This window comes from Oryzias melastigma, linkage group LG17, assembly GCF_002922805.2.
Source record: "Oryzias melastigma strain HK-1 linkage group LG17, ASM292280v2, whole genome shotgun sequence".
Taxonomy (NCBI): Eukaryota; Metazoa; Chordata; class Actinopteri; order Beloniformes; family Adrianichthyidae; genus Oryzias; species Oryzias melastigma.
Window position 1 is genome coordinate 31,547,399 of NC_050528.1, and position 16,721 is coordinate 31,564,119.

Consider the following 16,721-nt stretch of genomic DNA (forward strand, 5'->3'; position numbering starts at 1 on the left):
CTGTTTTCATGGGAGAAACGAAGAAAGAAAGGCTCTAGGATGATGTTATGAAATGGGCGGCAACAGCATGCAGCGGCAGGCGGAGCTTCAGGAATCGAGCCGTTTTACTTCTGGGTAGAAAAAAACTCGTGAAAAATAACCAATATTTCATAAATATTTTTTTTCTTTTTAGTGTTCCAAAGGTAAAATATGATCACACACACGGATATAGTTCACTCTGAAAGGCTGAAGAAAATCATGGTATGGCTTTTTAAAATTCTGATTTACAATTTATTAGGAGTTAAACTCTGACATGCACTAAAAGTCTAAAATATAGACTTGAGTTTTAATTTCACACTTATATGAAAAGGTATATAAAAAAACTGCATTTTTAAACGTTATCTTAAAAATCCATCCATTTTCTAAACCATTCCTTTCAGGGTCACGGGGTGCCGGAGGCTAACCGGCCACTTCTGGGTGAAAGCAGGAAACAACCTGGACAGGTCGCCAGTCTGTGGTAGGGCAACAAACACACCCACTCACATTCACACCTAGGGGCAATCTAGAGTCACCAATTAACCTATGAAGCATGCTTTTGGACAGCGGGAAGAAGCCGGACTCCCCAGAGAAAACCCACGCATGCACGGGGAGAACATGCAAACTCCATAGAGAAAGGTCCCCTGTTGGTGGTTCTGGTTCAGGTCCCCCAGCCAGGACTTGAACCCGGGCCTTCTTGCTGTGAGGCAAGAGCGCAAACCACTGCGCTAGCAACAAAATGATATTTGCATTTCTGCTCTATGAAAAACGATTTTGAAACAGATTGAGAAACCACTATATTCAGAAATAACAAGGTTTTGTCTTGAATACATAATTTATTCATCTATAATAGAGGACAAGAAGAGATTTTTTGATGTTTGGATTCCTTATGTTGCTTTCCATGCCTGGACAGTCCAGTGTTATTTTATTTTCAGCCGTTTTTTTTTTTTAACATACTATTTTTATCCTCCATATATATATTTTTTATAATTCCACAGTTTCTCTTTCATTGTTTTTATTTCTCTTGAATTCATTCTTTATGGGGGTGTAATGATTGATTCATTGATTGATTCCAATTCCTTCGATCCAACCAGATTGATCTGAAGTTGTTAATCAAACGGAAAAACAACGTGTACCATTATAAAGTTGTTAATAAATAAAAATAAATCTTTAATAAACTTTGTAAAAAAGACATTTGGATGGAGACGCAGTAGGTTTATTTTACTAAAAACAAGCAAGTTCCATTAAAGCAAACAACATGATGCAGCAAAAACTGATCAACCGTCATTCCAGTCCAATGTGTGGAAACACTTTGAATTGATCACAGTCATGTGACCATACAGTGTGACAGAATGTTCTAATGATTATTCTGATGAGTTCACATGTTTCATTTACACTTCACACTCCACCTGCACTGTTCCGCACTGTGTCACACTGGGTGAAGGTTTGGCTAAAGATGTCCTGGATCGACTTTGGGTCAGTGAATCGGATCAAACGGAATCATTCAAAATGAACCAAGATAAACTAGGAATCATATCAGCAACCACAAACTATGACACAAATCGTATCGTTATGAAAATGAATCGTTACGTCCCAATTTTTTTTGTGTTCTACATCTCTCCTTTTTGCCTGCTGTGTCTGTGAGACTGCGGTCAATATGGTAAAATGTCACCGCAAGGCAACCTAAATTCCAGTTCTTCAGCAAGCGGTTGCATTTGTAATCAGGCAGCGGAGTTCGCATTCTTGCATCCCGTGGCAGCAGCCGAGGTTGAAAGAAGACATTCAAACTGAATGACAACCAGACGTTTTTTTGGAGGTGTCGTGGTAGAAGCCCAGTGGCAGGCGGGTGGCAGGAAGGCAGCAGCACAATAACTGACTGATGGGAGTCTCACAGGTCCCCAAATATCATACGTTGATGCCACCCTCCAGCCACCCGCCTGCCCCTGAGCTGCCGTCCCACGGCCATCGTCTGACTGTTAGAATTGAACGGTAGTAGTGTAGGCACTCAACGGGAACTGTTGACATGGGTCGGGGGCCGTAATGACCAGACGACAATCTTCTCTTTTTTCGTAAAGGTACTCACGTGAATCGGGTGAGCACAACTCATGTGATATTTGCATCTGAAATAAGAAAGATTAACTTCTTTGAGAAACTTCAATTTTTTTGTAAATAGTATAACTGTGTCTGTAAGAAGTATGTCATTTTGTTTTGTACAGTACACATATTTTCTCGTGTGCTGACAATGTGTGAGCAGTGTGTAATTGTGCAGGGAACATTGCTCCCATTGCCCTGTGCCCATCGCTCTGTGCCCATCGCCCTGTGGCCATCGCTCTGTGCCCATCGCCCTGTGGCCATCGCCCTGTGCCCATCGCCCTGTGGCCATCGCCCTGTGGCCATCGCCCTGTGCCCATCGCTCTGTGCCCATCGCTCTGTGGCCATCGCCCTGTGCCCATCGCCCTGTGCCCATCGCTCTGTGGCCATCGCCCTGTGCCCATCGCGCTGTGCCCATCGCCCTGTGGCCATTGCCCTGTGCCCATCGCCCTGTGTGCATCGCCCTGTTCCCATCGCCCTGTGCCCACCCATCTGTCGCCCGACGTCATTCCCGCCTGAATGATGGCTGCGGTGTGTTCAAGAACGCGGTCTGCGTGGGTTTATGTACGTGCGCTCAGCAGGTGGTATAAACACCGGGGCAGCGCGGTCATATACGCAGTGGCGGGGCGGAGATTCTTCTTTGTTTAAATCCCCGAAATGTTGCTCCATATTTTTTGTTGTCACAACTCTGTCCTTTTAAATGTCTATCTGGGATTCATATTAGCCCAACCGGACACAAACCATAATGATTCATTTCTCTTTGATCATGTTCAGCACTTCAGTGCTTTGAACCGGACGCCGCCCACAAGCAGCTCCCAAATCAGAGTCCCTGATTGGTTACAGCTCTGCGCTGCTCCGACTGTGCGTGGAAAGGTTGAACCGGGTTGAAGACTCAGTGCGAGCTCAATGCGTGCCCAATTTAAAAACTTGCGTAGCAACGCGTGCTCCAGGCGTGGAGACCAGGAATTGTGCACGTTTGCATTGACTTTTCATTGAAAGTGTGCACTTGATTGTGCGCCGCCGTGGCCGGTATGGAAGCACCTTCAGTGAGTGCGCTGCTCTCAACTCAGAAATGAAGGAGGAGCTGTTAATGCAGACATTTGAAACTGAATAAAATAGTTTTCTCTAGGCCTGTGTTTCTCAATTATCTCCCCCTCAACTTTCTGCTGCAAATATCATTAGTATCACTTAATTTGCTCAAGTTAAACGTATATCTCCTCAAAATATGGTACTTTTGTTATCATTAAAGAATATTTTTTTAAAAACTTCTGAATAATCTGTTTATTAATTTTTTTCTTTTTTTTTCTTAGACTCCCTCCAAAACTTTCAGACGAAGTATGAACAAGTCTCTCCTTGTTTCCCTCCACAGTAGTGATGAATTCTGGCTTTTCGCAGAGATTCAGTTCTTTTCATTGGGTAACTGTAAACTCTTTCTGCTACCAAATGGATTTTTTGGTTATTTTTGCTATATTTAATTTATTATCAAATACTATGTAGGATTATGCACAATATCCATAACTAATGTAAACATTTTTTTTTATTCACATTCCCCCTAGGGGGCGCTCCTCACCATTTGAGAAACACTGCTGTAGTCAGTCAGTGAATATGTGGTTTCTACAGTCGTCTGTATCTGCTGTATGGTCATTGTTATTTTATTTATTAATGATTGCTTTTTTAAATTCATTTTTGAAAATTAATTAATTTATTTATTTTATTCATTATTTTGTGTTAAAAGTAAAGATATCTGAGAACACTGCAATGTTTTATCAGCGCTTTTCTTGTGAAAATCCTGATGCGGCCCAACCTCACCCAGACTCTGACTCCAGCGGCCCCCGGCTGAAGTTTGAGACCCCTGATCTAGAACATCTTGATGTTGAGGACTGTCTGGTGGGGTGTCTGCATCCTGCACTGCAACTACACCAGACCTTCTCTGCTCCACCTCCACCTATCTAGCTCCACCTCCACCTCTCTAGCTCCACCCCCACCTCTCTAGCTCCACCTCCACCTCTCTAGCTCCACCTCTCCCATTTTTCATCCTAAACATCAAAAGTTGTCAAACTATCACGTGTGCTCCGGCTGCATTCACCACAGCTAGGACAACTACAAACGGATCCTCAGAGATTTCATGTCAATGCCCAAATAAAATCATGATTCTGAAAATGTGACAGAGTTAATGAAAGATGAGGATGGAGGACACATGTGATAGCAGGATTTCTATGTTTTGATTTTCATTATATATATTGTTTTACACATTTTTCTCTCTCATCTTTAACTTGATAAAATGTTTTCATGATTAGAGAGATTTTTTTAATCCTGGTGACTAATGAGACCTGATGCCAGGACAAAAGAAATAATAGAAGGTGACTAACACCGAGTCATACATTTGAGCAAATGTATCTTTAAAACAAAGTAATCATCTATGCTAAAAGACAATACAAGTATTCACAATAACTTTAGATCACATTTTGTCTCCAGTCCCAATAATCAGCACATTTATGAATCGTTTGACTATGTCAGTTTAGAAGGGAAGAAAAGTAAACGTCAGTGCGAACAAAAGTGAAGTGGGCGTCTCACCACTTTGAGTGACAGCTGCTGTTCTGCATCCTCGTTGTCCACTTCAACCTTAAACTCCTGTTTACAGGATGTCAGCGTGCAGCCTGAGGGAAGCACACAAGTAACCAAATGAACGCTATTCCTGCACGAACTGCTCACAAACATCGAGCGGCTGGCCGCAGAAAAACAAGTGAAAATCCTTAGCAGCTGCAGATACAAACAAACAGGAATATTGGAGGAATTCGTGGTCTGGGGCAGCAGAGAGCTCACCGAACAGGAACATCTGAGCTCCGCCGCAGCCTGAAGCATCGTCCTCCATTGTTCTGGTGGGCGGGTCCTGTACCGGAAATCACTTTGATGGACAGTTCATTCCTCCAACAGCGAATTAGGGCGTCATGAGCGTGACGTCATAAAAAATCAATTGATTGAAGGAAAAGCTGGACATCAAATTAAAACAAAAAAGGCCATTTCAACTGATACAATTTTGATACTTTGTTTTCAAATGAACTCTAGCTCATTAATTTTTGTGTGGTGTTTATGCTCTATACACTGAGGTCTGTAAACTCTGGTATTTGTTTTCACTTTGATCTCCCCTTGACATTCACACTTTTGTTGTGCATGTTGCTGTATATGTTGTTTATAAATAAAGCTTGATAATAAAAAAAAGAAGGAAAGGGTGGGCCAAAACAAGTGTTGCATTCTTTTGAGCGAACAGTAGATGGCGGTCTGGGATTAAATCATGAATGCGGATCAGAACAACAGATGTGGGTGAAAAGTAGAGATGTAAAGATGAATCTGTTTGTATCGAAAAATCGATATATACTATGAAAAGTTGTAGTATCGGTTGAAAACAACCGATACGAACGAGACTGTAGGTAAAACGGTATAAGACCCGTCTGGAAGGTAAAAACCGATTTCTGCAAACCTCGTTTATCTTCCTGTTTAGCTCTTTGTTGCCGCCTTACTGTGACGTAAACAAGAAGACGTCCAATCCCAAACTCGCTTCCACCAGTCAACTCGATTACTATTGGCTGAATGTGAAGTACCGCGAGAGGTCTGGATTATGAGTAGAGAAACACGGAAGACAAAACGATTCACGGCGCGCCGACCAACCTGAGGTCAAAAGTCTGGAAATACTTTGGATTTCTGGAAAACGATAAAGGTACCCTGGATAGATCAGCTGCGGTCTGCAAAATATGCAAAGCTAGCATAAAGTACACTGGAAGTACGACAAACCTCGCTCTTCATTCACGAAGACGGCATGGAATCGAAACAGAGTCGGAAGGGAAAAGCGTCGAATCTGTGAATATCTTTCTAACTTTACCGAACTCAGGGCGAGCAGCTTCTTCCAGAGTGTGCTAGCTGACAACTCCAGCCGCTCAAAAGCAATAACCGAAGCTCTAGGCAATTTCATCTGCAAAGATATGCGTCCGTATAGCGTCGTTGATCATGTTGGGTTCAGACAAATGATACGGATTTTAGAACCGAAGTTCAAACCTCCAACTCGGCAGCATTTCAGTGAAAAATGCATTCCTGAGCTCTATGAGAAGACGAAGAGTGATGTGACAGAATCTGTGCACACAGCTGAACAGACACGTTGACCTCGCGTGCAACTCATTCCTGTTACAATAACCGTGCATTATATTTCTCCGGAGTGGTCAATGAAAAATTACGTCCTGCAAACGCACACTGGAAAAAATATTGGCGACCTTCTGATAAATGCCTGCAAGGAATGGAAGATTGAAAACAAAAATCCAGCACTTGTGACAGACAAAGCCTGAAACATGATAACAGCAGCTCAAGCGGCTGAGATGACCCCTCATGTTACACCATTAACCTGGCTTCACAGAAAGCTTTTCAAATGAAAGATGCTGCCAGAGTTCTGAGCCGAGTGCGGAGAATCGTAACTTTTTTTCATCACAGCCCCAAAGCCACTGACATCCTGCACCAGAACCAGCTGCTGCTTGGTTTGCCATCACACAAGCTCATTCAGGATGTATGTACTCGCTGGAATAGTTCCTATGACATGTTGGATCGTTTTTTGGAACAACAGCCTGCAGTTTTTGCAAGTTTGATGTCAAGAGAGGTGAGGAGGGGCGAGGATGTCAATACTTTGACAGAAGAAGATCTTGCTGCAGTTGAGGCAATAATAAAACTTATGGAACCAGTCAAAGGGGCAACAGCGCTCCTGTGTGAGGAAGACAACCCCAGCCTCTCCATGGTCGCTCCTGTTCAGGCACAACTGAGAGAGCACTTTAAACCACTCAGCGATGAGCTGCACATCATCACAGAAATGAAGGTTCCTGGAAGACTTTAATAAAAGGTAAGAACTATTCTACTGGTATTATTTTATGGGGAAAAACCTTTCAAACGTAATTCTAATATCTTATCTTTCCAAAATGTTCAGGTACCAAGGACTTCAGGACACACTGCATGTGGCCAGTGCGTTAGACCCACGCTTCAAAATGTTGTCCTTCACCAATGATGACAAAACCAGAGACCAGACTTACCTCAGCACTTTAAGTGAGGCACTAACCCTACATGAGAAAGTAAGCTGCCACTTTTATGTTTATTTCACACCTCGTTTACTCTTTTATTCAGCACCTGTTTTCTCAAACGCATGCATATAAATCCAGAAACGCTCTCATAATTTCTGACTGTGGATTCATTCATCTGTGTATTTTTGTCATATTTAAACACGTATGATATATTATCAACAGACAACTGAGGGCAGACAAAAGGAATCTGAGAAAGGTCCCACACAAAGAAACCCATCTCCAGGTGAAGACCGTCCTCACAACAAGAACGAGAATCCTGCAGGTGGGTTTGGCGTGGTGTTCCCAAGTACAAGACAACTTTTAAAATGCAGTTTTCTTTACATTTTAATAGAACTATGTTAATGGATAAAGCTCAAAAGCTTTCAATGAAGAATTTTTAACAATTTTGAATTTACATGTTACAAGCAATTGCAATTTAATAATAATTTTAGTTATAAAAGATCATTTTGTAGGCCACCTAATTTATTTTTTTTAAACTGTAGATGATGCCTGCCCCCCCCCAAAAAAAAAGATGAAGGCTTTGGATCAGATGTTCAGTGACGTTGTAGAAACAAGTGCACCCCTGAGGTCCTACAGGGAGCTTGCAAAAGATGAAGTCTGGAAATCCAGAAACCGTGATGCTTCGCCATTGGATGGAGATGTCTTCCACTGGTGGAGAGACCAGCTGGATCTGCCAATCCTGTCTTCACTGGCTAAGATTCATTTGTGCATACCTGCCACCAGCGGGCCATCAGAAAGAGTTCTCAGTACTTCTTGGTACCCAGAGGCTTCTGCAGCTTCTACACCTGTTTTGTTTACTAAAAAGTTTAATTTCATCTTATAATTGTCATGAGTATTTTCTTTCACCAAAGGTAACATACCAAGCTTCCCCTTCTCCCTTCCCACACATTTAGCCCTGCAAACGGAGAGTTATGGAAAGTGTCTTTAAATTCAAACATTACTTCCACTCAATGACGTCACCAATAGTAACAGTCAGCTACGTTAGCACGCAGCTGCTAGCGCTCAGAAATACACAACATCAGTTTGATAACTTTACAAAGGTCATGCTAAAGCATGAAGCATTCCTTACATTGAAATGAAAGCCTCTGCTTCAGAGCGCACCCAAGTGAAGGAAAGTGCTAATCGTGTTTGTATCTTTACTTTTGCGTGGATTTCAGGCTGGCTTGTTTGCAAACGTCGCTACGGGGTCGTTGTGTTTTTGCCTGTGATGGTTGCTCCACACGACATACACAATGTCTTGTTGAGGGCTGCGTCATAACATTTGACCGTATATTTACTCTTCTTTTTCTACCTGGAGTAGACATTTTTCACCTGAATCACAGAAATGCAATCCATTAAATTAGCGTCGTCCCGGGCGGGCTGCAGGTATTCTGATTCTGATTCCACCAGCAGTCGTTCTGATTGGATGTCATCTTCGAAGAGCATTTTCCTTTTGTTTTTATTTGTTGATAAAATATTAATCACTTTTGTTCGTTTTCTTGTCTGAGCAAGACTTCAGTTATATATTTAGTTAACTTATCGTTTCATTTTCGTTGGGTGAAAAAGGTCGTTGACGATGACGAAAATGTTTTGTGAACGATATTGACACTGATGGGGATATTGCTATATGTGGGCAAATATTACATTTTGATATTTTAGTCAGATTTAGTTATTATTTACTTAACTTTTTTTCAGAAAATGACTAAACTTTGAACTTTACACATATCTGTCTACCTGCTTTTCTTTTAAATACTAGCTGCATTTCCTTGAATTTATTCTTTACTTTGAATACAGTCTACTGATTTTAAAATGCTTGGCTAACATCCATGTGTTCAGTATTATAGACATTGAGGAACTCCATTTCTGCGAATGGAGGGGAATCGTAATCATTGAAATGTGATGATCTTAGTCCAGGGTTCTCAAAGTTTTTAAGCGGACGGCCAAATGCAGAACTCCATATTAGACTGGAGGCCAATTTTGATGAAAAAAATGGATAAGAAGAAAATTACTGTTTTTAAAAACTTTAATAACCAAGTGTCATTTGAATCGTTCATTTAATTCAATTCCATTTTATTTATATATCCCAATATCTCAAACGAAATTTGTCTCACTGGGCTTCAACATAACATGAGAACAAACAAGCAAGATTTGAAACATTGTTTTAGCTGAGATGTATGATTGATTATGAGACCTGTGATGCCTATTTGAGACTATATTGTAAGCAAAACCTATTTATAAAAAATCGTCTGCCCCAGCTGGTGTTGGAAGTTGCTGCCCAGATTTTCTACTTGTCTACTAAGCCTAATAATGTTATTTGATAGTTATTTCATTAAACCTTTTCTGTCAGCTACTTTCAGCATAAATTATTTTACTAACTCCTTTCCAAAGCCACAGCTGTAGCTAGCTTCCGTCACAGCCTCACTGGATTTAGCCATTTTTGTAAACATCATCTGCAGTGCTGTGTATCCTCGTTGTAGTTCTTGGAGTTTATTGCTGCACTCCTCAACAGTAAATTGAGCATTGCATTGACCTGCTGGCATATCAGGCACATGACTTTATCCAGCTTATGAGGTACAACAAAGTCAGCATTTTCTTCTCGTCAACAAGTTTTTCCCCAAATGACCCTGCTGTGACTCTCTCTCTGAACCCCGTTCATCCTCCCGCTGTGACTCCATTTCTACTGCCGTTGTCACAGTACTTCCTTTCTCTGCAGAGGCAGTGACATAGAACTATTGAATCTCAATGTATAGAACATGTTATCTGCCCCTAGTGGTTAAATTAATATATTGTACAACTGACATCTTGGTATTATTACCTTTTATTCCTGCAGATGTCGCCAGAAACCACAAAACATATCAAAGCAATGTACAACTGGTTATGATTTATTGAAGCCCACAAAAGCTCTTCCTGCAGGCCAATGGCGGCCCAGGGGCCACACTTTGAGAACCCCTGATCTAAGTGGTATTAAGGCAGTATGTGCCATGCAAGTTTGGAATTTTAACTTTGAATGTGATTTTAGTGTCAATATGATGTCAAATAAAGTCATATCACTCCAATTTGTGTTCATTAAATTTGTACTAGTTACACATATGACATTGTATAAATTCATACACCATTTTTTATAGGTTCACATAACAATTGTTCAAGAAAAAATGTAAATATAATATATTTTAATATTGTTATTTTAATTAGATCACATGTAGTAAAAATAACAGTATATAAAGAAAACAATTAGTTCTGCAGGTGATGTAAATTTCTTATGTTTTTTTGTCATAATTTTCCATTCCTACCTCACTCATTGGACCATATCATCATCCATTTGCCATAGATGAACTTATAGATGTTTGCTTTCTAAAAGTTGTTATCTGAATGATTGCTTCCCTGATTTTTGTCACTCGTTGTTTGTTATTTGAGCTTCTACCAGGGGTCTGCAACCTGTGTCTCTGGAACCACATGCGGCTCCATTGTGGCTCTTTGGCTTTTGGCTAACATTTTAAATAAATATTAAATTAGTTAGTTGCATTTAGCAAATTCTAATATATGCTGCACCCTGGCATCTATTTGTTGTCATAATGAAAGAAAACGTCACGTTTCTCTTGGTTTTCTTGATTTTTTTGAATTCATAATCTACTGCATCAGGAGGATCTTATTTGACACAGTGTATTTTAATTTGAAAGAAACTTGTTGCCATCGGGCAGACGCTACAGGCAATCCAACGCAAGTACAAACCAATTAAAAAACAGCTTTTATCCAACTTCAATCACCATTCTAAAGGCTGCTATGAAATCAAATGGACTTTAATGACAGAGAAGGTGTGTGGTTGAAGGTCTGTTGGTTTGATTGTCTGTAAGTATGCGAATGTTTTTATGATTTATTTATTACTCATTTTATTTCTGCTTTTTATTACTGTTTTTTGTGTTATGACTATTTATATACACATTTTATCTTACTCTTATTTTATTTGTACTTATGTTTTATTTTTTTATTCTTAAAGTCTTAATTATAATTTTATTCTTTTAGGAAAAGTATTAATGAAGCACTGATTAGTGAGCACTTTTAAATATTATTGTACATGTGACAATGACTAATACAAATCTATTCGATTCTATTATTTGCTACTGTCAAAAGTAAAGATGTTAAAGTTGTTATTTATAGAAAAATATCACACTTATTTAAATTCAGTTATTGTAAATTTTTGAAAGCTACATTTTCTAAATGAATAGCTAAATGGAAACATAAAAAATAAAGTGTATTTTCTAATAGATAAAGTAGGATTTGGAGGCTCTCGCTGGGTTCTGGTCTATCAGAAACTGAACCAAATGGCTCTTTTGGTGTTAAAGGTTGCAGACCTCTGGTCTACACAGTCACTGCAACAACCAAATTTCTCAAGCTGGGATCAAGGAAATATTTAACTTAACTTAAATCAATTTCTAAACCTTGTGCACAGCAGCCCTAAATTCAAGATTCTTTACATGTATTTTCTTTTAACATGTCCAGTATCTAAATCAAGCTCTTATTCATACCTTAAAATACCGACCAGAGCAGCCCCTCTGATGCCTTGATTACCAACCGAACTGCAATTTCAACTCTACTACCTGCCAAACTGCTTCTGTCTTCCATCAAGGTTGCATTATTTCAGTCTCCTACAACATTGTTGGTTTTGTCCCAAACCTGTTTTCATATATTCTACAGCCCATCTGTATTCTGATGGGCCGTGGACCAGTGGTCCCCAACCACCGGGCTGCGAACCGGTGCCGGTCCGTGGATCCTTGCCAAAGAATGTTTTTTAATGAGATGGAAATCGTCCATCAGTAGCCGGGTTAGGCTCCGGCACCCCTGTGACCCCGAAAGGGAAAAGGCGGACAAGAAGATGAATGAATGAATGAATGAATGAGATGGAAATCTTTTATTTTGAAAATCGATCGAATTCTCTCGATTGGCTTGAGCGCTAAAACCAGTCTGGCAGCGTGTAACACGAGAAAAGTTGCACGTGGAACCTTTCTTTGCAAATGGAAAAGAACAGACAGAAGAACAGGTGATTCCCACACCGTACCTGTCTGCAGAGAGACGTGACTTTCATGAACGAATCTAATCTTTAGAACGGTCATAGAAATGCTCAAACAAGATCATCCATTCAGATGCTAATTTCAGAGAAGTATGAATACGATTCATGCAATTACTTCTATCGAAAAAAGGAGAATTGCGCGTCGCGTGCAAGTAAGCGCATGCAGGGGGAGGGGCGATCGGACGTAGTCATGAGTTTTGAGTTCTTCTGTTTTATAAAGAATGTTTTTGTGTTCAAATGTTTCACTTGAAGGTTTTGATTGAAGCTTCAAAGTATTCTGATTTGTTTCCTACCGAGCATCAATTATTGATTTGCTGGTTACATTTTGTTCATGTATTTTTTTAAATGAGATGATCTTATAATAGTAAAATAAACTAGTTTTTAACCACTCTTGACATGACAGCCCACCCCCCCCCAGCCCGGGCCGTGGTAGTAGTATGTTTTTATTTCATTTTCAAAGCACACAAAAGGAGTTATACAAAAATCTTGATTTTTTTTAGAAAGTGAAAAATGAAAAGGGACAGAAAGAAGAAAACTTATTGTCTCTGCCCAATTTAACCAAGTGAGTAAATAATTTCAGTCAACAACAAAAAATAAGCAACAGAATATACAAATTGTAAAAGAAAAAAACACCAAAAATAGTAGGGAAAAAAGTAGTAATATTAACAAATAAAAAAAAATAAATAAATAAAAAATAAAATAAAATAAAATAAAATACCCAAATAAAGTAAATACCTCATAAACCCTTTTTTTTGTTTTTCCTTATTCTCTTTTTCCCTTCTTCCCCATTAAGCCTGTTTTTAATGACTGTTTGATTCATATGATGTGAGCATTTGTTTTTTCACAGTTTTTTTAAAAGTAATAATTGAATGAGATTCTTTTATAGATTTTTCTAGAGTGTTCCATAATCTATAATTCAAAATCCTCATGGGTTGACCGGTCCGCAGCCACAAAAAGGTTGGGGACTACTGTTGTAGACCATGTCAATGAATCTCCCCCGTGCCAGGTCTAAGGTTCAGAATACTGAAAGCTGATCTTTGGTTTCATTCTATAATACTGAAACTATTTTTGATCAAGTGATTTTTCTATGAAAATTTGAATTTTGAGAGGACAAACCCCCAAGCTCGGGCCTCTGGTAAAGGACCTGAGCTGTATTTATGTATTTACATATTCAAAAACATTCAACTTTCATAGATTATCGATTCGGTTCCACTTTTTAATTAATTTGAAGTTTTTATCTGATTAATTTTACATAAATTGGGGTTCCACCTCATAAAACCCACAAAAATAGAATTTCAAAAAAATCTGAATACTTTGGAGAAATCTGTCCTAATTTTGCAGGACATGAATGTTTTTGAAACTGAGTTTCACCAACTAATCATCTACTAAGCCCAAAACTCTTGCACGACTGCCCCAGAGGTCATTAAATTTGCCCAGTTTATCTCAATTTTCTACATTCAGTTCAGCATGGGAAATATTTCAGGCTTGACAACTAGCCCAAAGACCGTCGTTGATCCCCTCCATGGTCTGGGTATGACACTACAGTTCCTAGCTAAGGATGCAGCTGTTCACAGGACGCCGTGACCAAGCAGATTAAAAGAGAAATTTTCATTATTTTGAATGGAATAATTAAAATGATCACACCTTTTCATATTATCATTTTTTTGAACGAGTCTTAATATATACACACATACATGCACATATGCCTATCATTTCATTTAGGCAATTCAGATTCTTAAGTTATTCTATGACGTGTGTCTTTGGACTTGTGTGTGTGTGTGGGGGGGGGACGGACGGACGACGCATACTTGCATGGAGACTCCACTCAGGGAGGACCTGAGCTTGAGGAAAGCGTTAACCCCTACACCACCAGGCCGCGCCACTTAGAAACTCTTCTGCTAAAACTGTAATGTAGATTGCCACTTAATGCATGGTGTTCACCTTTGTCACGCTCGTAGATGACTCAGAGAAAATCAATTTCTGTAATTTCATGTTTTTAAGAAGTTGTTTAGCACAGACATTTGTTACTTTCATTAAAATATAAGAACAAGATGTTTTTTTATTCATATGTCTGAATTCAGAAATACAAGACTTTAATGCAAGGTACTTTTAAAATCACATTTCTAAATACCTGGATTACTGACAACTTTGAAAATCAGTTCATGAAATGTCTATCCTAAATAATATATTTACTGGAGTAAATACATTATTCAGGAATAGTATATTTACTCCAGTTGCAGCAGCAATTTTGTTCTAAATGTTTTTGTGAATATCAGTATATTCATTAAATTATGTGACAGAAGCAATTTTTCGTAAAAACTGTCGTCACTGCTAGAGAAATAACTGACATTTGTTGTTAAAATAAACGTGAAAAAATATCTTTGCGTACCCTAGTGAAGATATTTTAGATTATCATTCCTACTTATAGGTGGGGATAGTTTAGACTAAAAAAATAAAAAAAACACTAAACATATCTGCACTGATTTATCACCCTCTGATGGAAAGAATCATGAAACTATCAGAATAAACTCATAAAACTGTGTGAATTCTTCAATCTGTGTTGCTGTTGCAAATGTTGGTATACATGCCATAATATAAAATCTACATATCAGTTTAAACACAAATTTAGTGAGGAAAAAACAGGATTTCTCAGTCACAGATGCTTCAAGTTGTCCCGCTAAAGCCTTGGTAACGTGCACACATACAGAGGTTGAACTGTTCTGTGGGTTTTTGGGTTGTCCAAGCCTGTGGAGGGTCGTAGCGAGGAGGGTCTGCAGGTGTGTCTCGCAGTTCCCTCGAGGTTCCAAAAGCCACCACAAGGGGTCATGAAAATGGAACATAGAAATGTCTGCCATGTGGTAAGTGTTGTGAAGTATTGGTAAGGATAATTGAGGTTGCACCCAATTTTGACATGCAGGTGATGCTGTCGTACCCTTAGGTTCTAGTCATTAGTAAGATGTGAGTATTGACCCCTCACTAACCACGCACACATGCCACTCACACACACGGCGTGATACATAAGATGCCCATAGGATGAAAAGGAAGAATCAGAACACTGACAAGCTCCCACCACCTGAGGCTCCCTGTCTTATCACACCTAGAGGGGTACAAATTACCCTGGAACAGAGAGGTAACAGCCCAGAACTACTCAGGGGAACCAGTCAATGACCTGAGGAGAGCTGGGACCACAGTAAAAAAGGTTACAAACACATTAATTGTCATGGTTTGAATCCTGCATTGTTAAAAGGTTCCCCTGCTTCAACCAAAAAGTGGTCCGCCTGACTAAAGTCTGCCAGAGCTTATCTACATACATCCATTAGGTATGAGCTTTAAAATTTGTGATACAAGCATATATTTTATATCACTAGTTTTGAAGCCTTTTTTAGTAACGCCAAAGGCTGATGGGAGGTGACCACATTTAAAAAACAACAGTGAATTTTGAATGCCTCCTCTCAAATACTGTGGTGGCTGATACTCTAAGCTCTTTGCTGTTACTTTGCTGCTATTCATCTTATGTAATGATGTTTTATTGGATAAGGACTATGCTCTACGGTGGCATTAAATAAAGAAGACAGGCACAGAGAAAGATCTTTAAGCACCTGTTGTAAAACACAATGTAGAGTTTTGAAAACATTGAGGGGAGGAATTTTTCTGAAATGACCCAAGTCACGTCTTCAAAACTCAAGACAGGCAGATGAAAGACGGAAGGGGGATAGAGGAAATAGGGGTTGAGGAGGCATCACCTGGAGAGATCCCTGTTATCTATGGGATCCCATCCAGTCACGAAGCCCGAAAAGACTGACTGACGGTTAAATGTTGAAAGCAAAGTAAAATGTTGTCAGGGGTGGTTGCATTTGCGGACAGCTGGTTTGAATCAGATCATCAAATATGTGTGAAGACAGATTTTCAGTCTTGAGCAGGTAGATGTCAGTCAAATTCAAACAAAATGTCTTCTATGTTTACACTAAAGTTTGCCAAACACATGGAAGAGGTATTTTTCAGACACAGCCAGAGGAAAGAATAACAAGATGCTTTCGTTATGCCTACAGTTCAATGAAAAAGAGCAATTCCCTTTCAATAAAGAGGGGCAAGGCGCAGCATAGCCTGTTTCCTGTGACGTTTGTGGTGATGATGGCTCATTCAGAGCAGGAAACCTGAATGATGTGTTTTTGTGCTTCTAGAGAGGTGGTTTTTGTTATGACTTGGATGATAAGCGCTGCATGAGGTGATAGTGAATGTTTACAACTGTCTGATGTCTAGGTGGTCACGATTCACAGAGGCAACAATGAAAGTCCCTGAAAGGACATAGCAGCTGAGAACAAAAAAGAAAAGGCTTACTGTTAAAAGTACAACACCAGTCATTTTAGGAGTGTTTCCACATGGGATCTTCATGAAATACCACGATAATTCAATTTCTTATATCATGACACTTTGACCAACTTCAAAATAATAGAGGCATA

The 16,721-nt window shown here is 39.5% G+C and overlaps 1 protein-coding gene and 1 long non-coding RNA gene across 3 annotated transcripts in view; one reads left to right on the plus strand and one right to left on the minus strand.

Annotated features, from left to right (window-relative positions):
* The window catches only part of npm1b (nucleophosmin 1b), a 46,146-nt gene extending 40,512 nt beyond the window's left edge, over positions 1-5,634 (minus strand). Inside the window, exons 1-3 of one of the 2 annotated variants that reach the window (XM_036216382.1) lie at positions 5,585-5,634; positions 4,930-5,096; positions 4,681-4,763 (exon numbers count right to left, since the gene is read on the minus strand). In XM_036216382.1, coding sequence (XP_036072275.1) covers positions 4,681-4,763; positions 4,930-4,978 — 132 coding nt within the window. In that variant the 5' untranslated portion in view covers positions 4,979-5,096; positions 5,585-5,634. Of the gene's footprint in view, positions 1-4,680; positions 4,764-4,929 lie in introns of both variants that reach the window. The other variant, XM_036216383.1, reaches the window with a different exon arrangement.
* Positions 5,635-5,721: 87 nt separating this feature from the next.
* Positions 5,722-10,252, plus strand: LOC112150908. The gene is made up of 4 exons (XR_002920030.1): positions 5,722-6,982; positions 7,067-7,208; positions 7,380-7,479; positions 7,700-10,252. It is a non-coding gene; the product is annotated as an uncharacterized LOC112150908 (long non-coding RNA).
* Positions 10,253-16,721: the final 6,469 nt, after the last annotated feature.